Raw genomic sequence first — 24,338 nt, forward strand, 5'->3', positions numbered from 1 at the left:
ACCTTCATGCCCACATATATGTCCCTGAGTCAATCTTTTCATGGCCTAACTTTGTATTTTAAAGTGTGTTTAATCAAGATATGTATTAATTCCAGCTACCTGGCACCAAAAAATTATTAAGAAGAGGTTAAAAATATAAGAGGTTAATCTCTTATATTAACCTCTTAAATATAAGAGGTTAGTCTCTTTCCTGTTGGCAGGAAAGAGATGTGTGGCTAAAGCTATAATATGGCTGAAGTCTGAAGAAGAAACAAAGAGCAGGAACTAAAATTGTAAACAAAATTGTAAAGGAAAATAAGATAACTAGTTTCAATACAATTTTAACAATAATAAAAACCAATCTGCCAGGTCCTCAGAAAGTTGTTTATATTTAAAACAGTAATTATACTATGAGTCAATTATTAGTTTGTAATAACCCAATGACTAGTGTCTTGATCAGGATGACCATTGTTAAGAGACAAAGCAGGAATAGGATATGAACTTAGAGATGTTAATTAAACTAGTTCCTTCTTTATAAATCACAGCGTCCATAGAGAAGAGATGGGAAAATGTTCATTTTTATCATACCACCTGAAATCCAAGAATCCTCAATTGATTGTGTGTGTGTGTGTGTGTGTGTGTGTGTGTGTGTGTGTGTGTGAATGACCATATGAATAACTGACAAATCCTAGAAAATCTAGTCAGGCTAAACAATTATTAGCCAAAAGATTGGGAAAGCCCTATAATAAATCACTTATTAATACCTAAGTAAGGGAAGGAGAGCAGAGAAGACTTGAGTTGGAAGTATTTTTGTAAAACATACTTATCTAAGTAGTATAAATATATAACTTCCAATTGAAATGTTGTCTGTAAATACAAATTTTGAAATAAAGTAAAATAACATAGTTTAGAATATCCTTAGTTTTTCCAATATTAAAGCACTTTGAATAGTCTTATTCTGAAATTTTCAATACAAAATATTTTAATGTAATCAAATATAGCATTTTTGAAAAATTTTTTGCCATTAGTAAGAATTTATGGCAAAACATATTGTGTGCAAGCTAATGATTAGTTCAACAACATTTATAAATACTTGCTATGGGGTAAGTCACGTATTTTCACTAGAGATAAGAGTAGACACTTTTTATATAAAATGACCAATGCTGTGATTGAGTGAAGTCAGGATATTGTGAGAGTATATAGAAGAGGCAGTTGACCCAGATGGGAATCACTGTGATGATTTTTTTTAAGATAACTTTGTTCATTTAGGGTCACCATATAATTTATCCTCCAAACCAGAACATATTTGAAGGTGAAAGAGGACTCTACTTATAATTACATGGGGGAATGTGTATAATGTAGGCATATCAAGAAGGATGGCCTCTTTATTCCATCTCCAGCATTTTAGGTGTGAGATCTTGTGTATGTCTATAAATGTATACATATCCATATGCTGCTCTCTTATTCAGGAAAACTGACTTAATTCACAAATCTGGCAGGGACTTGTCTGTGCTACTTCTGGTTTTCCATCTAAAAGACCCTGGAGACAATGTAAAATGCTACAGTTAAATATTCTTATGTTATCTTTTAATCACACTGTGTGGATTAGAGATTTGGTGGTTAACTCCAAAAATAACTGTGATCACTGTAAGCAAGTTAATTAGATGCTTCTTTGCTTTGATGTGAGACAGTGAAAATGACACTAGTTTAGTTTTGGAAATGTTACACCATTGCACAGCGAAATGCCATGAAGGCCTGCATGTTTGTTGAGAGATGCTTTTGCTTGCTTTGCAGGACCAGTGGTTTTGGCGAGTGAGAAACAACAGAGTAATGGATGGGTACCCCATGCAAATTACTTACTTCTGGCGGGGCTTGCCTCCTAGTATCGATGCAGTTTATGAAAACAGTGATGGGAATTTTGTCTTCTTTAAAGGTAAGGAATGTTTCCCATGTTTTGCTTTGCTGTGTTTTGGTCATTTTGTGCAGGGCCCTATAGCACGCATAGAAACGAATAAGTAAAACCTGTTGAATGAGGTTAGGTATCTTATTCAATATTCTGAAATGAACTGTATATATTGACTAGAAATATAAATGAAGTAAAATCAATGATCATGTTTAACTCTCTAATTTGTTTTCTTATAAGGCATCCTCATATATAAGTCAAATTTAGAAAGCATTGTGTGATTTCTTAAAATTTTTAGATTTGGCTTAAAAGCACCACAAGAAGTAAATTATGGGGGCTCCCGGGTGGCTCAGTTGGTCCAACTCAGAGTCCAACTTCAGCTCAGGTCATGATCTCGTGGTTTGTGAGTTCAAGCCCCATGTCCAGCTCTGTGCTGACAGCTCAGAGCCTGGAGCTTGCTTCAGATTCTGTGTCTCCCTCTCTTTCTGCTCCTCCTCTGCTCATTCTCTCTCTCTCTCTCTCTCTCTCTCTCTCTCTCTCTCTCTCTCTCTCTCTCTCTCTCAAAAATAAAAAAAAATGTAAACATTTAAAAAAGGTAAATTATGAATGAATCAATTGATTAATTACTAAAAAGCCCTTTTTTTCCATTAACTAAAGAGTTTTGTGGGGTTTTTTTTCCTTTTTTAGAGTATTTGGAATTGCTTATTGTTTTTATAAAATGAAGTCTATTTTACTTCTTATTTTCATATACAGTATAATCTCTTTAGCTTTACTTGATTTAATAAGTGTGTTAAATAGTTTCCAGTAAACTAACAAATTGCTCATAAAGGCTAAGAAAACTCATGAGTAGGAAAATAAAATTCACCCAATTAATTTCGCCCAATAAAATGTATTGCTTGTTATTTATCTAAGTGACAAATTTTAATTGCACAAATACTAACTGCCTCCCATACAAAAGTGAGATTACCTGAGAAAGGGAACTTAGTCAAGTGCCTGGAATTCTATCCTCAAAACTTTCTAGCATCCAAAACAATAAATCATAAGTGTGTGAGGGGAACACAGGGAAAGAGATTGAGTTGGAGGATTGAGAGAATTGTGAGAAAATATTTGATAGAACTACTCTACAACCCAGCAATTGCACTACTAGGTACTGACCCAAAGGTTGCAAAAATACTGATTCAAAGGGGCACGTGCACCCCTAAGTTTATATAACAGCACTATCAATAATAGCCAAATAATGGAGAGAGCCCAAATGTCCATTGACTGATGAATAGATAAAGAAGATATGGTATATCTATACAATGGAAAATTACTCAGCCATAAAAATAATGAAATCTTGCCATTTGCAATGACATGGATGGAGCTAGAGTGTATTATGCTAAACAAAATAAATCAAAGAAAGACAAATGCCATATGACTTCACTCATGTATTTAATGAATTTAAGAAACAAAACAGATGAACATAGGGGAAAGAAAAAAAAAAGAGGGAGGCAAACCATAAGAGACTCTTAATGATACAGAACAAACAGGGTTGCTGGAGGAGAGGTGGGTGGAGGATGGGCTGGATGGATGATGGGCATTAAGGAGGGCATTTGTTGGGATGCTCACTGGGTGTTATGTAAGTGATGAATCACTAAATTCTACTCCTGAAACCAATATTACACTAAATGTTAACTAACTGGAGTTTAAATAAAATTTTGAAACAAACTAAAAAGATATTTGAGCTGAAACTGAGAACTAGGGTGCAGAACATATCGATTGATTGCTGACTGATTGACGGATTGATTGAGTATATTAGCAAGAGCTTAAAGGACTGAAAAGAAGCTTAAACAGGGATGGAGGTAGAAGGGAAGAAAAGGGGATCTTAACACCCCCCCCCCAAGAAAAGTAATTATTCCCGGGATCAAACTAGGTGAATTTGTAGTAATAATCAGAATAATGAAAACCTAGGGTATAAGAAACACTTGTAATATTTTAAGGGAGATCCAAACTATCCATATAAAATGAAAGTTAATACCTGGAATTTATTTTCTCTTTACAGTTCGTTCCTGGAGAAAAGCGGGGTAGAATACATTAGTTATAAGTACATGAGGATTCTGCAGGCACACTGCCAATTTTTAACACTTACTAGCCGTATGAACTGGGCAAGTCTCTCTGTCTCAGTTTCTCTATCTGAAAAATGGGGTTAGCATTACTCCCCAACTCAGAATTAGTTTGAGGACTGAATTAATTACTACATGTGAGACACTTGGCACACATAAGTGTTCAATAAATGTCAGCCATTACTCTTACTAGTATGATATTGGTAATCTTACTGCCCTCCTGCTATCCACAATAAGCATGTAAATGAAGTGGACGTGCAGGTACATTGCACCACTCTTGACAAAGAAAAGATAGCGGCAAAAGGTTCTGAATCTTCGGGGCATGATATTTTTGAAGGAAATTCCCCTCCCCTACACTTTTCTTTGGTCCTATGAGCAATGACAACAGAAAGAAAGGAGGAATAAGCCCGAGGTAGCTTTCAGCTTGAAGGCTGTCCCCAGAGGCCCTGTCTCACCACAGAATCATTAGTGCTCTCTGACAAAACTGCCTGAGCAGAACCAGGCCTAGTCATAAATCAGTGTTCTGACAGCTCTTTACTGCCTTAGGGCCTTCTCACCTTTATTCATTTTGCTTCTCCTCACCCATTCACTTGTGGAATGGGCACCTTTTCAGTTTCTCAACAGCCAACAGAAAAGGCACCTCCTCAGAATGTCCCTCTGTCCACCCTCTTTAAAGTCACGCCTTCCAGCTTGCACACAGTGTATGGAAAAAGTTGAAGTCACCTCTAGCATTCAAATGTAAATTACCTGAGAGATTTATCATATTTCTTTGCCACATTATTGTATTTTCAGTTCTTAGAACAGTGCTGGTGCATAGTAGGTGCTCTACGAACACTTGAATGAAAACAGTATAGGTGAATATGATGTGACTCAGTATGGTGTTTCTGATGTCACAACGCTAGCAATAGGAATAACTTTGCTTCGTGTCACAAATTTATTCAACTCCTGGCATGTTGTGTTTGCCAGTGATCTCTTCTGGTATATTGCCGGTTATCAAGAAATGTCTGATCTTAGAACTCTTGTCGGTCCACGGACCTTGTTGTGGTGCTTCCTTCCTCTAGTGTTCTCGCCACAGTACTTTCAGGGAAACCTTCTCCACACCCAGCCATGAATCTGCAGCTCCCCTGTTCCAATCATCACTGCTTTCCCAGAGGGAGCCAGAAGCTCTGGGTAATGGCGGTAAGACCACCCCCTTCCCTAGTATTCACCTCCCCGCTGGCAGGAGAGCTAAGGCCCCAAAATTCTGGACTTCAGTTAATACACCACCCCCCTGTGCTACCCTCACCACAATAATCACAATCAAAGTGACCATTCCAGCTTGCCACCATCTCTTTATATCTTTGATCACCTCAAAAAGTCCAACTTTTCTGAGGGATCAAATCATTCCTCATCCCAAAACCATCCTCCTCGTTTTGCTCAGTGGGCTGTGAAGCAGTCTACAGCTCATCCCTAGCAATCCAATCTCCCTCCCTGCTCTAATTCTCTACATACCATCTAGAAACTATACATTTAACTGATTTATTGCTCATAGGTATCCTTCCCGCTAGAATATCAGCTCCATAAGGGCAAGTTCTTCTCTCCCCAACTCTTTTTTTCTTTTTTCTTTTTTACTGTTATATTCCCTGTATCTTCAATCAGGGATTGACAGACTTTTTCAATAATGACCAAATAACGAATATTTTAGGCTTTGCTGCCCATGCCATCCCTATTACATATCCTTTCTTTTAACCTTTAAAAATGTAAAAAAAAAAAAAAAAAACCAAAAAAAAACAAAAAAACTCTTCCTAGAGCATGGGCTGTACAAAGGCAGGCATTGGTCATAGTTCGCTGACCTCTGTTTTAAACAATACCTGGGATATAGTAAACAGTAAACAAAGATTTATAGAACAAATAAAGAACAAAGTTCAAATCCCAATCTCTGTCCGTATTCACAGCCCAAACTTTAGGCAAAATTATATGTATGCATATTTGTCATATGCAGTGAGAGTTGTCAGTACCTAAGTTATAAAATCATGCAAACAACAGCAACTTATTCTATAAAAATGTGATTAACTTGATATTCTTAACAGAACCTTTGCTCTTTGGTATGTTAAAGTATAGTGTATCAAAATATATTGACGTGTCTCTGCTTCTAGCTGAGATGGAACAATAGGGATCAGATTTACCCTCCTACGTAAACTCACCAACAATTGGACAAAGTATTTAAAACAATGATTTTCATGACACTGGACAGCAAGAAACAAAGGGTAGTGAACCTGAGAGTCAGGAAATAAAGCGAAATGATCCCGGATCCCAGTTTCCTATTCGGGGAAAGTTTCCAGGCCATAGAACAAGTTGGGGTGGGGGATGTCCAGGTGGTGTTCAGAAGACTGTCTCAGTTGAGGGTAACAGAGCAGAGAGTCAAAGCATAACAAGGTGGTTACAGTGCCCAGAACAAAGCAATGCCAAGGAGAGATGTGTACAGAGTGAGCATGCACACATCAGCAGAGGAACTCCCTAAAATATGGGAGAAGGAACTGGTCAGCATATGTATGTCGGGAAACTACTGAGGTGTAGAGTAAGAATCACTTCATAGGATGAAATAGAAGAGTTCCTGACTCTTACACAGAGCTAACAGTACTTATTCCCACCAGCCACCCCTCCATGGGCATCAGATAGAGTACTGAAAAAGGTCTTCTCTCAGAAGTGGGTAATGATTATCATAGAAGGAACAGGTTCCACTCCTACCTAACAAATCTTGAAAGACCTGAAGCAATCAAATTGTTTCCAAGTAACATTCCTAGAGCAAAGATAAAGCATATTTATAAGGATACAAAAATATTCACCCGATGAGGTAAAACTCACAGCATCTAACCTCTCCCATAAGACTGGGAACAGACAAGGATGTCACACTTGTCCATTTTATTCAGTTTTGTACTGGAGATTTTATGTAGTGTAAAAAAGGGCAAGAGAGGAGCGCCTGGGTGGATCAGTCGATTGAGTGTCTGACTCATGATTTTGGCGCAGGTCATGATCTCATAGTTTGTGGCATTGAGCCCCGTGCTGATATCACAAAACCTGCTTGGGATTCTCTCTCTCCTTCTCTGTCTGCCTCTCCCTCCCTCTCTCTCTCTCTCTCTCAAAATAAATAAATAAACATTTTTTTAAAAGGCAAGAGAGGGGAACCTGAGTGGCTCAGTTGGTTAAGCATTGAGTTCAGCTCAGGCCATGATCTCATGGTCCATGAGTTTGAGCCCTGCGTCAGATTCTGTGGTGACAGCTTGGAGCCTGGAGCCTACTTCAATTCTGTGTCTCCCTCTCTCTCTCTGCACCCCTACCCCACTTGCACTCTGTTTCTTTCTCAAACATAAATATTTCAAAAAAATTTTTAAAGAAATATAATAAATAAAACTATATTCATGGACAACATGACTGTCTATGTTGAAAATCAGATGCAATCAACCAATTATCTATAATGAACAAGTGAATTTAATAAGTATACAGGATATAAGATCATTATACAAAAAGTAATTGTATTTCTATACAGGAACTGTGAGGGGTCTGAGTTTTTTATCCTATTTGTAAGCTACCATGTTGGCCTGCCTCACTTTCATGGATATTGGTAGAAACACAAGATTCCTGAGTCAGAGAAAAAGAAAGAGACAAAAGTGTAGCCAGAGTATAGCCTTTGTATGACTCGCCTAAACCCCTGATTCTCAAAGGCTGAGAGGGCCAGGTGACACCTGTACGTGTAATCAGTTACATTGTAGGAAAGGAACCACAAGCTTAGAGAACCTAAATATTTCATAATGAGCAGTAAGCCTGCTTAAATTTTATCCCAAAGGGAAACATTTTCTATATTATACTGGACAACAAACAAATCTTTCCTTTGCTGTGGAGGAGGCACACTCTATAACCCAAGATTGTTTTTGTTATACAAATATATTTGTAAATATAGTCTAGAACAAAGGCAGTCATTGCCTCTGCTCACCAGACATGCTGAAAATCAAGTGACCTACGGAGAATTATCTCCCATCACATAGAAGCAAACAGTCATGAATTGAAAATTTAAAAGAAAAAAATTACAATAGCATCAAAAAGTATCAAAGACTTAGGGATCAATCCAAAAGATACATGAATAATCTCTACACTGAAAACTATAAACTTTTGCTAAATGAAGTAAAGAAGACAAATAAATGGAAAAATATGTCTTATTGATGTGGAAGACTCAGTATTATTATAACTCTCACCAAATTTATCTGAACATTAAGTGCAGTCCCAATCAAAATCCCAGGAAGGCTTTTTGTAGAAATTATCATGCAGATTCTAAAATTCATGTGCAAATACAAAGGACCTAGTATAGACAAAACCACTTCTAGAACACTAATTAAGCACTGAAAGTCTTATTTTAGACCTATAGTAATCAGTGTGGCATTGTCATAAACAATTAAAAGAAATCTGTGTAATAGAACTGAGTCCAGAAACAGACTAAGAACAGATAGACAAGTAATTCTGACAGAGGTACAAAGGAAATTCAGTGGAGAAAAGATAATCTTTTCAACAAATGGTGCTGAAAACATAGGATATCCATATGCAAAAAAATAAACTCTAATCCAAACTTTGCACCATATACAGAAATTATCTAAAAATGGTGCTAACATCTCTAAATGTAGAATCATAACTATAAAACAACTAGAAAAAATAAGAGACAAATATATGTGACTTTGGTTTAGACAAAATTTCTTGTTTGATGCCAAAATCACAATCCATAAAAGAAAACTTAATGAATTGGATTTCATCCAAATTAAAAATCTCTGCTCTTCAGGGCACCTGGGTGGCTCAGTTGGTTAAGCATCAGACTCCTGATTTTGGCTCAGGTCATGATCTTGCAGTTCATGGGTTCAAGCCCTGCATCAGGCTCTGCACTGACAGCATGGAACCTGCTTGGGGTTCTCTGTCTCCCCTGTCTCCCTCTCTCTCTGCCCCTCTCCCAGTCATGGGCTCTCTCACTCTCTTTCTCAAAAGTAAACATTAAAAAAAATTCTGCTCTTCAAAGATACTTTGAAGAGAATAAAAGACATGCCAAAGACTAGATTTATGCAAACCATATATATGAAGGATTTGTATCCAGAATATATAAAGATGTCTCAAAACTGAAAAAGAAAATAAGCAACTCAATAAAAGTGAGTGAAGGATTTCAGCAGAAACTTCACCAGGGATGGTATATGGATGGCAAATGGCCACATAAAAAGATGCTTAACAGTATCAGTCATTAGGAAGATGTAAGTTAAAACCACAATGAGATACTACTGCATACTTGTTAGAATGGCCAAAATTAAAAAGACTGATCATGCCAAGTGTTGATAATTCCTTTAAAACATAAATACATAGCTACTGTATGAACCAGCCATTGCGCTCTTAGGTATTTTCTCAAGACAAATGAGAACATATGTCCAAAGATATCTACCCAAATATTCAAAGCATAAGTATTTGTAATCACCTCAAATTAGAAATAATTCAAATATCCTCAACTGATGAATGGATGATGAAACTGATATGTCAATATAATGATATACTACTTAGCAATACAAAAGGATGAATTACTAACTTACATTACAACATGGATGAACCTCAAAATAATTACGCTTAGTAAAATAATTCAGACAAAAAATAGTACTCATATTAAATTCTAGAAAATGCAAATTGATCTATAGTGACAGAAAGTTGCTGAGGACAGGTGAGAATTGAGCAGGAGGGAATACAGAGGAGCATGAGAAATTTTAGGGTGATCAGTATATTCACTATCTTGATTGTATTGATATTTTGACATATACATACATATGTGAAAACTTAACAAATTATGTACTGAAATAGGTGCTATTTATTGAATGTCAGTGGTACCACAGTACAGCTTTACTAAAAAACAGCTTTACTAAGCACATCAGTTTATGTTGGAATAGTTCAACTATTTCATAAATTTAAGTATTCTGGTGACTCTGGGTAGTAAAATTTTATTCCTTCAATGTTCCACAGCGTGTTAATTATAATCATCCAAATTAATACTATTCTGGTTTCAGTCCCTTACTTGAGCCCAGTGGTAATTAAGCAGAGTGTCCCCTTTATGAGCAGGGATGCCTCCTTCTCAGCAACCTCTTTTCTTGGTTACATTTCTAGTGTCATTGAGAATAGTAGATTGAGAAATTAACTAAGTCTTAATATAGACTCGTTCCACTTACTGAAGATATATTTAAAACATTATATAATTTCAATTTAATCTTAGAATTTGCTGCTTATAATGATTAGAATGTATTTTCTAGTAAGTATTTTTATTGGAATGGCTATAAAATAGATTGATGCCCACATTTGAAATAATTTCATCATTGTTATTTTATTTTGCTTTTCTATATTATTTTTTCTCTGTATTATAATTTCCCTCTTCTTATTTTTATTTTTTAGTTATGTTTTACTGTGTTGTCACATATTTTTCCTTTAAGGGCCCTCAAATTTGTGTGTAATTAAACAGGTATAAGCAAGTAGGTAAATAGTTTAAGGGATTTTTTCATTCTACCTCACATATGCATGGGTGTGTTATTGTTTTTAAAAAGGACATAATGTCTCCCTTTACTAATCAAGGTACTCAGTGTAGCTGCTTGTATTAGAATGTGAGGCCAATGTACAAACCCCTCAATTTCAGCTGGTCAGCTATCTTAACATCATTCAGGTAAATTGAATATAATAGAGTAACATGTTATGAGTACAATCAAGTCAGATGTTTATATTCTCAATTACTAGTCATATTCAGGCTGAATGGTTATGGGATAATAATATCAAAAATCTATGTTGAAAATGGAGTTGGCGTAATTCTCACAACTGAAAATAATTTTTAAAATGAAGTCTCCGGTGTTGTCAAAATCAGTAACAGTCAAAATCAAGTAGTTGAAAAGTCTCAAAATTCATATTGTTGCTATCACTTAGTAATTTTAAGCAGTACTTATTTGACAGCTTCATTTCAAGAGGCAAAAATCGCTTACAGAATTGGAAGTGAATTATCTAGGGTGTAAAAGAGCAGGATAATAAAGTTTGGGAATATGCAGTCATTCAAAACACGTGCATTAAAAAAGAAGAGGTGTCTAACATGTGGCACTGGATGATGGCAAAGAAAATAGCCGTTTAAGAAATTATTTATGTAATTTACATTGTTACTTTATTTCAAATACTCCTGTAAACCAGCAATTTCTTAATGGTACTTGCAAATCCTCACTCTTGAAAGGTTTAGGGAGTGCTAATGAAATTCATTTGAGGTAGAAATACAACTTTTCTTGCATAGTGCAATGAATAACTAAAAGATCTTTTACTATAAATAGATTATTACAATGATTATTTCCTTATGTGAGGTAATGGGAAATTTATGCCTAAAGAGCTACACCAGATTAAGAAATTTACATTCAGTGGCCCTTGATACACATAAAAATAGATTCATAGCATGTGAATTGTGCTATTTTCTTGAATTCTAAATATTCAAAGAATTTTAATATTAATGTTTATGTTATATATTGACATGAAGTCATCATCTAAACCAAGGGACTAAACATATAATATTTGAAAACACCCTTGATAATATACCTCTGCTTATTTATAACAATCCAAAAGTCTATGGTGTGTTTTTATTATTGCTGTGTTTGTTCCCATTTTAAACTACAATATTTTCCCATCAGTGAAACCTGTGTCTAATTTTTTTCTCATTATCCAAAATTTTAATCATATCCTTTTATTTACCATGTCAGTTTGAGTTCCCTGGGAAGCAAACAGTGAGATAAAGATCGAGGAAAGAAATAAACCTCTGAAGGCAAAGAGGGAAAAGGCAAGACTGGCCTAGAAAGCCTTGGACTGTGCTGTGGATGTGACAGAGTCTTGGAGAACCAAATGGGGAGCTCCATAGCAAAGACTGTCCGTTAGAGGAGTCTCAAGTAGGGCAGAAATGGCCAGGATCTAGGATGTGCCATGCTCTGTCACTGGCTGGAAGCTGCTGAAGAAGAGCATCATGGCTTTGGCCCCGCCAAAGCCACTTAGCTGACTTCTTGGCCCAATTATCAGATCCAAAGGCCTTCATATGATAGACCAGCTCACTTTCTTTCTTTCTTCTTTCTTTCTTTCTTTCTTTCTTTCTTTCTTTCTTTCTTTCTTTCTTTCTTTCTTTCCCTTTCTTTCTCTTTTTCTTTCCATCTTTCTTTCATTCTTTCCATCTTTCTTTCTTTTTTTCTTTCAGATTTTGTTTTATTTTGAGAGAGAGAGAGAGGGAAAGTGAGAGGGGGCAGGGGCAGAGGGAGAGAAAGAGAATCTTAATTAGGCTCCACACTCAACATGGAGCCCCATGCGGGGCTCGATCTCACAACTGTAAGATCATGACCTGAGCCAAAATCAAGAGTTGGACGCTTAACCGACTGAACCACCCAGGTGCTCTCAGTTCTTTCTCGAAGAGAAATCTAATAAGCTACTAATGCAATGGCTGCCACATTTGCGGAAGTATTCAAAACTCTCTGCTTACTAGATGATGTTGTAAAACCTGGAAAAATAAATGCTGGTGGCAAAAAGCCGTATGAACTCCAGAGTTGGCCATTTGTTCAAATTGCTTGAGTAACCAGCCTGTAAACAATACAGAAATTAAAACTTAATCCAAATAATTGGCACTAATGTAGATCTGTGTACTTAATCATGTATTATGGATATTATTTATTTGAATTGGTAGCAAGCAAATTTGAACGATGGAATATTGTGTTATACAATAAGTACCACTTATTGGGTACCATGATCTGGGTATGGCATGAATATATTATACATTTGATCCCTCATTATTTCAAGAGCTCTGGATGAGAGGTGTTAGTACCTTGTGTGCACAATAGGAAAGGAAGATTCAGGTTTTACTTTTCCAAGATCTCCCAGCTAACAATTGGCAGGGCTATCACCCCTTAGTCCTATCTACTTTCGAGGCTGTTGAATGTTCCATTACACCACAGCATCTAATACGGAAAATATTAATTCTTCATGAGTTTTTTTCCCCAAATCTCTGAAGTATTCTCCAAGCATATATCAATGTTGCACAATAATTAGCCCAGTGAACAATAGTTACTGAATAATCTAAGTGCAGCCTTCATTTATATGAAGAAAATCCAGGCTTTAAGGAATTAATGTTTTCATTTTTAATGTAAAAGGATGCAAAGCAAATACCTTCGACTTTGTGGATCATATGCTTTTCAATCATAACTACTAAACTTTCTCATTGTAGGGTGAAAGCAGACTAGACAATATGTAATGAATAGGTGTGACTGCCTTCTGATAAAATTTTATTTACAAAAACAGGCAGCAGCTGGTGGCCCAAGTTTACTAACCATTGTTGTAATAGAAGATACAAAATATAAATGTGTAAGTAGAATTTTGTGGACTCTAATAAGACAAAAATATAGTTGATTTTTTTAGTTAATACATTTTAAAGAGTATCTGATTACTGAGGATACAATGAACAAGGCATGAGCAGAATGCAGTGGATTAATTAATAAACACTTCCAATAATAAATGTGGAGTGATTACTTGATAAAGCAGGAAGGAAGGAAAAGATCATCAGCAATTCTGAAAGCCAGACAGAGTGTAAATGTGTACTATTAAGAGAGTCAATTTGGAATAGCAAGTTGAGTATTGAATTAAAATACCTGATCTGTTGTACAAATATATTAGCAACTGGTTGTGTGTTTTAAGAACATCACTTTTTTGGCCTGTAAAATAAATGTGTTAGGCTGGATTCTCAACCTTTTTTCTGATCTGATACATCTGAACAATAAAAATAGTGCACTCCCATTAGTAACAGTGCGCCAGTCCAAGGGTGTTAGAAAAGCAGGTATTAATTTGGCTTGATAAAAATGTTAAAAAATCATTAGACACTACAGTTTTCCTTTTAAGAATAAGCATGTAATTTAAAATTTCTTCATGGGATTATTTGTTTAGTGTCTATTTCCTCTGCTGGTCCATCAATTTTACAAGAGCAAGAATCTGTGTGTTTCCTTCACTGGTATCTATAGCTCCAAGTTCAGTGACTGGCTATAAGAGGCTCATAATAAACAGACATTGCATGGATGGATGAATGGATGGATGGATGGATGGATGGATGGATGGATGGATGAATCTCACTGAGGAATTACTGGAATAGATGGTCTGTAAAGTCATCTCCAACTGTAAACATTCTTTGAGGTTATTCTTTTTATTTATAAAGCTTCTCTGTCTTTAACTCAGACTTGTTGATATTTTCCCCTGCATTCTGCCAAGTACAATGTCAGTAAGGACCAGTTCTTTCCACTTGCTGCAGAATATGTCAACCTTGTAGGAAATCCAGTAAATGCCTTCATTCTGCCAAAGAGGCAATATTTTCCTTGAGAAGCAGAATGTCTGATCGTAAGGCAGTTAAAAATCTACCTCTCCAATGTAACAACAAAAAAAGAATTGAATGTGAATCTCATATACTTAATCAAAACTCTTAAAAAGAGAAACAAAATTACTTCAGTGTTGTCGTGTGAAAATCTTACCTCATCAAGATACAAAAAGAATTGTATAATTGTATTTCCTTAATTAACACCTGGAGAATTAAATGTATAACTCATAATCATTGTTGAGTTATTTTCTTGAATTCTAAACCACAAATATTCAGCAGGCAAGGTGTTATTTTTAACATTTTTTGTGTTTAACTGCTGGGATCTCATAATGTAACCTTATAGCAAATATTTGCTGATGAGTTTTCTGTTTTGTTTTTTGAAGGGACTATAAGGGCATTAAAAAAAAATCCCCTGCTATGTTCCAAACGGAGGGGGGGAGGAGCAGTTAATTGAAATCTTCTATACAAAGGCCTTGATTATTAAAAGTGAAAGGCTCATTGTTTCTCCTTTTTATTGACTGAAAACTCTTGACCACTAATATAGGCAAGTACTTCTGAAACACATTTTTTAAGAGTTGTTTTACTTTAATAACAAGAATTTCCTGGAAGACTGTAACTGTTATTCTTTTTTCACACATTATTGCCTTCTGAGACACCCTGAAAAACATAAATTAGGCTTCTGTAAACACTCTCTCATGCTACATGCACCAGGGCATCCTGGGTATCTATGAGCCTCTCGATATCACTACAAAGCCTGGAAAGAGTATGAAGAAATTTTCATGGATAGGATAGAGATAAGGAACTACAAACAGTATTCTAAAGCATGCTAGAATGTTTCTGCTTAAAAGAACAGATAACCAATTGAGTATAGCTGATAACAGGTTTACTCTAAATAGCTAGCATGGGAGGCATTGGAACTGTATTATCCTTTCCCAATTAAAACTGAGACGACAGGAAAGAACGTAATAGTCACTGAGGTATAGGCAGCACACAGAGCAGGACTTTATTTTCATTGTATTGTTTCAAGACTTTCTATTTTAAATGACACATAGATATGACTAAAATATATAGCAAGCTGAGAAACAGCTGTCTGGATTTTCCATCTCCCTGATTCTGGCAAGGAAGTGATCTGGGCCCTTGGGATGTGTTTTTTCTTTATAAAATATTCAAATTAACAATGGCTCAGGATAGGGGTATATTTTTATGATAGTATTTCCCAACACAGAGTTAAATATAAGTAATTAAATAACCCTTCAACATAATACAGGGGCATGCCTTTTTATTTTCTTAGACTTCTTAGTGGTTATAAAACTAATTTTTTTCTGCTCTACTAACAAGATTCAAGACAGGGCCCACAATGTAATTTATGTAGACTTTTTGTTTTTGTTTTGATCTTATCTTTGGTTATTTGTGTATACTAAACATGGGTCTTTGAATTAATAACCATTTATTAAGCACCTACTAATTTTCAACCATTATACATAAGGTACTGCAGGAAGTGCCAGTTACAGTGTTTGTCCACATCAAGTTGTTCACAGCCTAGAGCAGGTGGCAGGCTTGTGATCCATTAATGCACTAAATTATATGTACTAAAAGTGCACTAAGTAATATGATAAAGAAGAAGCCTGGGTACTCTGGCAATGTGAGAGGCCCACCTTACTCAGATAGGAACTGCTTTCCAGAGAAATGATGTTAAGTGAAGTTTTGAAAGAGTCGTACCCATTTTCCAGAAACGGAAATAAATGGAATGTAGATGAAATAAGAGATTTATATTGAGAAGAACCCTGAAATGACATAGATGAATTTGGGTTTTATGCTGAATGCAATGACGAACCACTGAAAAGTTTAAACAAAAGAGAGATAAAATCAGGTATGCATTTTAGACAGATCCCTTTAATGACCTTGTGGAAGACAGATAAAAGTGAGACTGGAGTCAAGGAGACAAAAAAAGAACTTATTGGGGTCCTGGGTGGCTCGGTCCATTGAGTGTCTGACTTCTGCTCAGGTCATGATCTCATGGTTCATGGTTTTGAGCCCCACATCGGGCTCATTGCTGTCAGCATAAAGCCTGCTTCAGATCTCTGCCCCCTCTCTCTCTGCCCCTCCCCTGCTCATGCTTTCTCTCTCAAAAATAAAAATAAACATTTATTTTTAAAAAAGAAAGCTATTGAAACGATGCAAGTTAGAACATTAAAATGTCGCTCTCAAGGCACATGGATGGAAGACAGCATGGTGCACTGGCTAAAACCCAGGACTTTGGCTAACAGACTTGAGCTTAAGCACATCAGATACCTTGTGTGGTGTTTGCATGGCCGAAATTTATACTGAATAATCTTACTCAGTTAAAAGAAAAAATAACCCAACAGGATTAATTGAGTTTAGGGTGGATGTGGGATGTGTGACAGTAATTCACTCAAGAACTGTTACACTTGCCATCTCTCTCATAGGCCTCCTGATCTCTCTCCTATGTGTACTTTTGCTCACTGCATCTATTCCATTCTGTTTTCTGTTTCAATTCACGTCTTTGGTTACCCAATTTATACATCCTCATAATGTCTGCTTGCCTATGGTCGTCATGGCTTCTCAAGCCTCAGACCATATAATGAATAGTCAATTCCCTCTGCTGAATGGGAATGTCTCTCAATATTCCCTGGGTCATGTTCCCAAGAAAGAAGAACAGATGGGTCTGCTCATCCCTGCCCATCTGCCTAGCCTATAATCCATAACTTTACAGAATTTTGACTGGCTCTAGGCTTGGATGGTAATGTATGGGGGAGATATGGAGTATAATGAGACCTACTTCACAGCATGGGAGCAAGACAATCACCTTTAGAAGGGATAACTGAAAAGCTTACCTAGTACCAGTGGCAATATGAATGGACTGCAAGGGACAGGTTCAAGGAAGAGTTTAGTAATCAAATTAGCTAAATATAATGATCCATCAGGTATGAAAAACAATAAACAGGAAGCCTGCAGATGTTTACTACATTACTACCAACAGAATAATTAGTGTGTCATCCACCCAAATAGTTGAAACAAGAAGAAAGGTCCTTTGATGAGTTCAAATTTGAACTTGTGGGTCAACTTTATAGAAAACCCCAGTAGATACCTATATATACCATTTGGCTTTGAAGAGCTGTTAGGATTACAGATAGCCATTGATGGCCACTCTCTTTTTTGACTTCTAAGGTTTTCTTTTACTTTAGTCTTCCTCCCTGCCTCGTCTGCCTCCTTTGCATTTGTCTCCTCTTTGAGGGACATAGATTTCTAGAAGCCCAATTCTGGTTCCTCTTCACCTTTCCTCTATATATTCTCTATATATTATTTTATATATATTCTTCCCTCTCTCTCTCTCTCTCTCTCTCTCTATATATATATATATATATATATATATGCATAAATCCTAAATTAGTAAACACCATATTTATGCTTGTGACTTTACAAATTGTTATCTTCAAACTCACATATCCAGTTGCTTCCTTGACTTCATTTCAATATCTCACTGACATCTCAAACTCTTGATTTGAGCCCCCTATAGCCCATCCACCGCAGTCTTCTTTGGCTTATTTTATATCACAATTCTTCTCTTGCTTACAAAAGTCAGAATTTGAGGATTATCCTTGATCCTATCTGTTTTTTAATTCCCCACAGCCAACCCAACAGCAATGCCTATCAATTCCATCTCCAAAATGTGTCATAAGTCCATTTTCTCCTTTCCATCAGTATTGCTGTCACCTGATTATAGGCTACTAGCAAAGAATTTTTTAATTTAACTATTTAGTGGCTTCCTATTTCACTTTAGAATGAAGTTCAAAATTTGATAAAGGCCACATGATCCTTACGTCTACCCTTCCCATACATTCCAACAACATTGTATCCTAGCTCTCTAACAAGGTTCTTCCCATTAAGGCATTTGTCCTTGGTGTTTCCACCCCATCAAACCATCTTCACTGAGCTGGCTTTTTTGAATTATGTAAGTTACAAATCACGCCTCATTTGAATAAAGGGATCTTTCCCGTGTCTGATACAACCAATTCTTCCCATCCCATCACTTTTACATTAAGGCATTTTTTTTTGTATTTTTATAGTACTTTTCTCTCCAAAATTACCTTTGTTTGCTTGTCTAAGTTCAGTTTTCCCATACCCATTGGGTAGAATCTAAGCTCCATAAAGCAGAGGTGGTGCCCTTGTTATTCAGTGCTGCATCTCTATGCCTAAAATAGTGCCTAGTAAGTGCACTAAAGTAAGTTTTGATGAAAGATTCAACTAATTAACTCTTGCAAAAGAGCATTAGCAGGTCTTCTCATTTCCATTCTTTGCCTTAGAATCTATTTTTCACAAAAGGCAAAAAAAAAATCATCTTTTGAAAATACAAAACGGATCATATCCCTCCATTCACTCTTCGATGGTTTCAGTGCGCTCAAAATAAGACTAAAACCCACCACATACGTTTTCAGTACCACTCTCTTTTTGTTCAGTACACTCCGCTGATCTGTTCATTTTTAATCCTACCAAACTCCTTTGCTTGGGATACTATTCTTGACATTCTTTGCATAGATAGCATCTTCTTCTCTTTCTTTAAATTTTGGTTTAAGTGTTATTTCTTCAGAGAAGCTTTCCTGATTGCTCTACTTGAAGGAGTTTCCCCCTTAGGATTTCTTTCTTCTCACCCCCTGATGTATTTCCTTCATAGCATTCAGTAGTCTTCAACTACTACAATTATATTTTTGTATCTTTGGTTTCATCTGCCTAATCCAGTAGAATGCAGGATGATTAGGATAGTGACCAGGTCTGTCTTCTTCTCTTTAGTACCCTTAGTACTTAACATGATAATTGGGACACTGAAGGTACTCAATAAATGTTGTTTTTTACATATGATAGCAAATGGCAATAGAAGCTCTTGGAGTAAATAAGATTACTCCTACTGGGGCGTCTGGGTGGCTCAGTTGGTTAAGCATCTGACTTCAGCTCAGGTCATGAACTTGCAGTCAGTGAGTTCGAGCCCCACGTTGGGCTCTGTGCTGATGACAGTTCAGAGCCTGGAGCCTGCTTCAGATTCTGTGTCTCCCTCTCTCTCTCTCTGCCCCTCCCCCACTCACACTCTGTCTTAAAATTAAACATTAAAAAAAATTTTTTTGAAGATTACTCCTAGTTACAAACTAAAGACACTTAACTGAATCTAGCCTGAAGACATGTTTTTGTTTGTTTGTTTGTTTGTTTGTTTGTTTGTTTTGTGGGGGGTTATTTTTTTGTTTTGTTTTGCTTTTGCTTTCTGTTGTGTTCAGGTTATCATAGTCCTCATCTAGGGGTAGTATTGAAATATTGTAACAAGTAAGTCTTACATCTATTAGAAGGAGCATAGGATACTTGGTCAGTGTATCCTATGTTGGTGTGGGGGGTAGATAGAACTTTAGGGCAATGTATATTTGCTGACTTTTATGGATGTGTCTCAGTATTTGGATACCTCATCCACTCTAGTCCTTAGCTCACCCTAGAAAGTATTTAAGTGTGGGATCATCACTCCCAGCCCCTACTTCCGATTTAGAATTTAGAATAAGAGAAGAGGGCAGAAAAAAAAAGGCTTAGGAAATGTCAACATTTAAGAACTGGGAAGAAGGGGCGCCTGGGTGACTCAGTCGCTTAAGCATTCAACTCTTGGTTTCAGCTCAGGTCATGATCTCACAGTTCATAGGTTTGAGCCCCGAGTTGAGCTCTGCATTATCAGTAGAGAGCCTGCTTGAAATTCTTTCTCTCCCTCTCTCTCTGTTCCTCCCCCTCTTGTGCACCCTCTCTCTTTCTCTTTCTCAAAATTAAAATAATAATAATAATATTAATATAATAATAAAAAGAACTGAGAGGAAAAGTAAAACAAAAAGGAGGGGCATTTGGGTTCAGTCAGTTAAGCCACTGACTCTATTTCAGCTCAGGTCATGATCTCACAGTTCATAAGTTGGAGCCCTGCAATGGGCTCTGTGCTGACAGCATAGAGCCTGCTTGGAATTTTCTGTCTTCTTCCCTCTCTCTGCCCCTCCCCTGCCAGCTCTCTCTCTCTCTCTTTCTCTCTGTCTCTCACAAATAAACATTACTAAAAAACAGAAACACAACGGAGCAGCTTAAGAAAAAAGTACCCCCAACCACCAAAAAAAAAAAAAATGTTTCTAGCAGCTTAGAGAGAAAAGTACTTTAAGTGGGCAACTGTGTCAGTAGATAGGGGTGGAGAATGATTTCCTTGGAAAGCATTGGCGACTCCAGAGCAAAAATCCTCAGGGGAAAGTTGGTATTAAGTCAGCTTTCAGTGGAATGAGGAATGGTTGTAGACTTCTTCAGAGGCAGTACCAAAGAGAGAAGTGGTAAGCACATTTGGCCAGTGGTATAGGATGTGAGGAAGTGCGTTGCCTATAGATAATTTCAAAACAGCAATAAAACTTACTAAAGTTTGTCTTCTTGTTAATATCGCCATGCTCTGGCAATTCCAAACAAAGTTAGGGTTAAAATTCTCTTCCCCTAGGCTACCACTCTTAAAGAGAGGGATAGAGCACATAGGGTGAAAGGAAAATGACTTTATAAGACCAAAGGACCTTCTGAATGTTTATAATAATAGGAAAAGAGCAGCCTAGAGGATGTGTTTCAATGGAGTACGGGTTATACTCAGTAAAGCAATCTGAAGATACACAGAATGCACAAAACACAGGAATGATTTAGCCTCAAAGAAAAAATAGAGCCTCCAATTCCTAGAGGGAAACTCCTGATTCTTGATTCAGAATTGTATTATGGCAAGTTGTAGATCTTTTGCGTTTCTTGAGTTAATTCACAGATTCTGATTCCATTATTACATAGTTACTCATTGTATCCACTTTTGAAGACAATCTTTCAACAATAACATCGAAGCGCCAAAAGTGACTACTACTTAGTTATTTTATGGATTTCATGTAAAATGATTTTAAATGCATTGTGTTAATAGATATAGTCTAATTTCTGACATTAAATGATTGTATTCTGCATTTGCACTTATTTCATACAGGTAACAAATATTGGGTGTTTAAGGATACAACCCTACAACCCGGTTATCCTCATGACTTGATTACTCTTGGGAGTGGAACTCCTCCGCATGGAATTGATTCAGCCATTTGGTGGGAAGACGTTGGGAAAACCTATTTCTTCAAGGGGGACAGGTCAGTACACATTTCACTTGGGAAAGACAGTTAACTAATGTTTACAGAAGCTAATATTTCTCCTCTATAGTGGATGTGTATTGTTGATTAAGAATCTGTGTGATATAAAGACAAGAATTAATGAAATCTAAAGTATTTTTAAACAACATTCAAGATAATATTCCTGTAATATACCCACATAATATGACCTTCTTAGGAATGTACATGTTCTTCCTCGTCTCCATCACTTATCATGCCTATAAATCTGTGTAGGCAGTGTATCTCTAATCCTGCAATGCATTTTCTTGACGTTTTACTTTATTTTAAAAGCACTTTATCGCACAGTCTGTTTTGTTTGCTTGTTTTCGTATTCAAAATTAAAGTTTTACACTCTGCATGTAATTAACTGTGAGCATTTTCAAATAATCCAGTTTAGTCATGGGTTCTAGTTGTTAAGAAGCTGATTGTTTAGGTACCTACAAACAGGTGTTATGAGCTATCACTTAGCTTAAAGTGTAATTAATATCCCTTCCCTGTAACTTTCTTTCTTTTCTTTTCCTTTCTTTTCATTTTCTTATATGGCATTAGTAAAAATTGAGTGAACTATACTAGTCTTATGACTCGTGGCATCTACTAGGCTCCACTCCTGTGCATTTTTGATATAAAGTGCACATAAAATGTAACTGGAAGTCTGTTTTTTATTGGTTTAATTTAGTATTAGGTAGAAGAAGTAATAGAGATGAAAAATAAAATTTTAATTACACTACTACTAGCTGGGTCAAATGTGACACTCAGTATAATTTTTTGTATGTAGAAGACTTAAGTATGCATTTTATAGTAAATTAAAAATACATAAATAGGAGTGCCTGGGTGGCTGAGTCGGTTTAGCGTCTGACTTTGATTTCAGCTCAGGTCACAATCTCATGGTTCTTGGGATTGAGCCCAGCGTCGGACCCTGTGCTGACAGCCCAGAGCCTGCTTGGGATTCTCTCTCTCCCTGTCTGTCTGCCCCAACCCGGCTTTCTCTCTTTCTCTCAATAAATAAATAAACTTAAAAAAATACATACACACAAACACACATAGGAACAACAGGCTTTAATGTGCAACACCTAGTATTGAGTTTGCCTTATAATCTTGGCACGGTTTAACCCTATAATATGTCTCCAACTTTAGTAGAAAAATATGTAAGGTATAAACTTTATTTTATATATAAGGTATATATAAGATATATAAGGTATTTTATATAAGATATAAACTTTATTTTACAATTTGCTTTTTTTAAACTTAAAATTTTTTTAATGTTGATTTATGTTTAATTAATTAATTTTAATTAATTTTATGGAGATAGAGCATGAGCAGAGGAGGGAAAGAGAGAGAGGGAGACACAGAATCTGAAGCAGGCTCCAGGCCCTGAGCTGTCAGCACAGAGCCCGATGCGGGGCTCAAACTCACAAGCTGTGAGATCATGACCTGGGTTGAAGTCGGACGCTTAACCGACTGAACCACCCAGGTGCTCCTTTATTTTTGCAATTTGTAATTTTTAATTGCAAATGATTTCAGACATGGAGCTTTATCTGTGAACAAAAAACTCCTATAATTTGTCTTCATGGATTAGAATATATACTTTTTAATTTATTCTGTTACTAGCTTTCTATACATTTGATTTGTGTATACTTCTATAGCAAAATGTTCATAAACTTGCAGGCAGTATCATGACACTAAAGTTTTGCTAAGTGTTTCTTACCAAATCACAAAAACAAAAAAGGTCTATCAAACAAAAAATCTATTGAAGGAGAAGATGCTACTTATAGCCACAAAAAGTTGATTCTCAGCAAGATATAAGTGGGTAGAGTATGAAAGAAGAAAGAAGAAATTGATGGCCACAGCATGGTGACCACTAATGAAAATAAATCTGCAGACTTATAACATATTCCTTAAAATAACAACCCTGAAGGTTGTTAGAGTTTAAGCCCCCAGCCAGTTTAATTGCTTGAATGTACCTTTTCAGGACCAGGTTCAATAAGGAGTGTTTTGTTGGGTTTTTTGGGGGGTGGGGGATGGAGAAAGGCATAGAAACAAAAGGCTGACAAAACACACTTCTGCAGGACATTTCATGTAACATTTTTAATGAGGATTTCCCAGATGGTAACAAAAACTGCCATTCTATGATCAGAAAGCCTGTTTTGTTTTGTTTTTTCACACATGCCGGTATTACTTTTAAAATGTTTCCAACCTAAAATTCAGCACTTATTGAAAAATTTAAGTTTAGAAACTAAATGTGCACTGCCTCAAATAAGTGAAATCAATGAAGGTTAGATACCAAATTCATACTAGAATGAAGGCCATAGTAAATGGGAAAAGGAGTTTTAGTTCATTTGTTTCCTACTTGAGACGCTTGCTACATACAAATATAACAAAATATGGAGAAATATTTTGTTTTAAGCTCTGCCTAAATAACTGGTTTTATAGGTTTAAAAAATATTTATAAGTTGGTGCTCCCAGTGGCTCAGTCAGTTAAGCATCTTACTTTGGCTCAGGTCACGATCTCAGGGTTCACAAGTTCTACAGCTCAGAGCCTGGAGCCTGCTTCAGATTTTGTCTCCCTCTCTCTCTGCCTCTCCCCCACTTCTGTTTTCTCTCTCTCTCTCTCTCTCTCTCTCTCTCTCTCAAAAATAAATAAACATTTTAAAAAATTGTTTTAATATTTATAAGCAAGAATCCAATTAATTTCCATGTGTGTGATCTTCTGTAAGATTTCATGAGTCATAGGTGGCTTATAAGCAGATTCCTTCATATTCATATAATTC

The 24,338-nt window shown here is 36.3% G+C and overlaps 1 protein-coding gene across 1 annotated transcript in view; it reads left to right on the plus strand.

The window, feature by feature from the left end:
• MMP16 (matrix metallopeptidase 16) overlaps positions 1 to 24,338 on the plus strand; it is a 291,993-nt gene that overhangs the window by 243,796 nt on the left and 23,859 nt on the right. Inside the window, exons 7-8 of the mRNA XM_015074740.3 lie at positions 1,774 to 1,912; positions 21,402 to 21,552. Of these exons, the coding sequence (XP_014930226.1) occupies positions 1,774 to 1,912; positions 21,402 to 21,552 (290 nt within the window). The remainder of the gene's footprint in view (positions 1 to 1,773; positions 1,913 to 21,401; positions 21,553 to 24,338) is intronic.

This window comes from Acinonyx jubatus, chromosome F2 (assembly GCF_027475565.1).
Source record: "Acinonyx jubatus isolate Ajub_Pintada_27869175 chromosome F2, VMU_Ajub_asm_v1.0, whole genome shotgun sequence".
NCBI lineage: Eukaryota > Metazoa > Chordata > Mammalia > Carnivora > Felidae > Acinonyx > Acinonyx jubatus.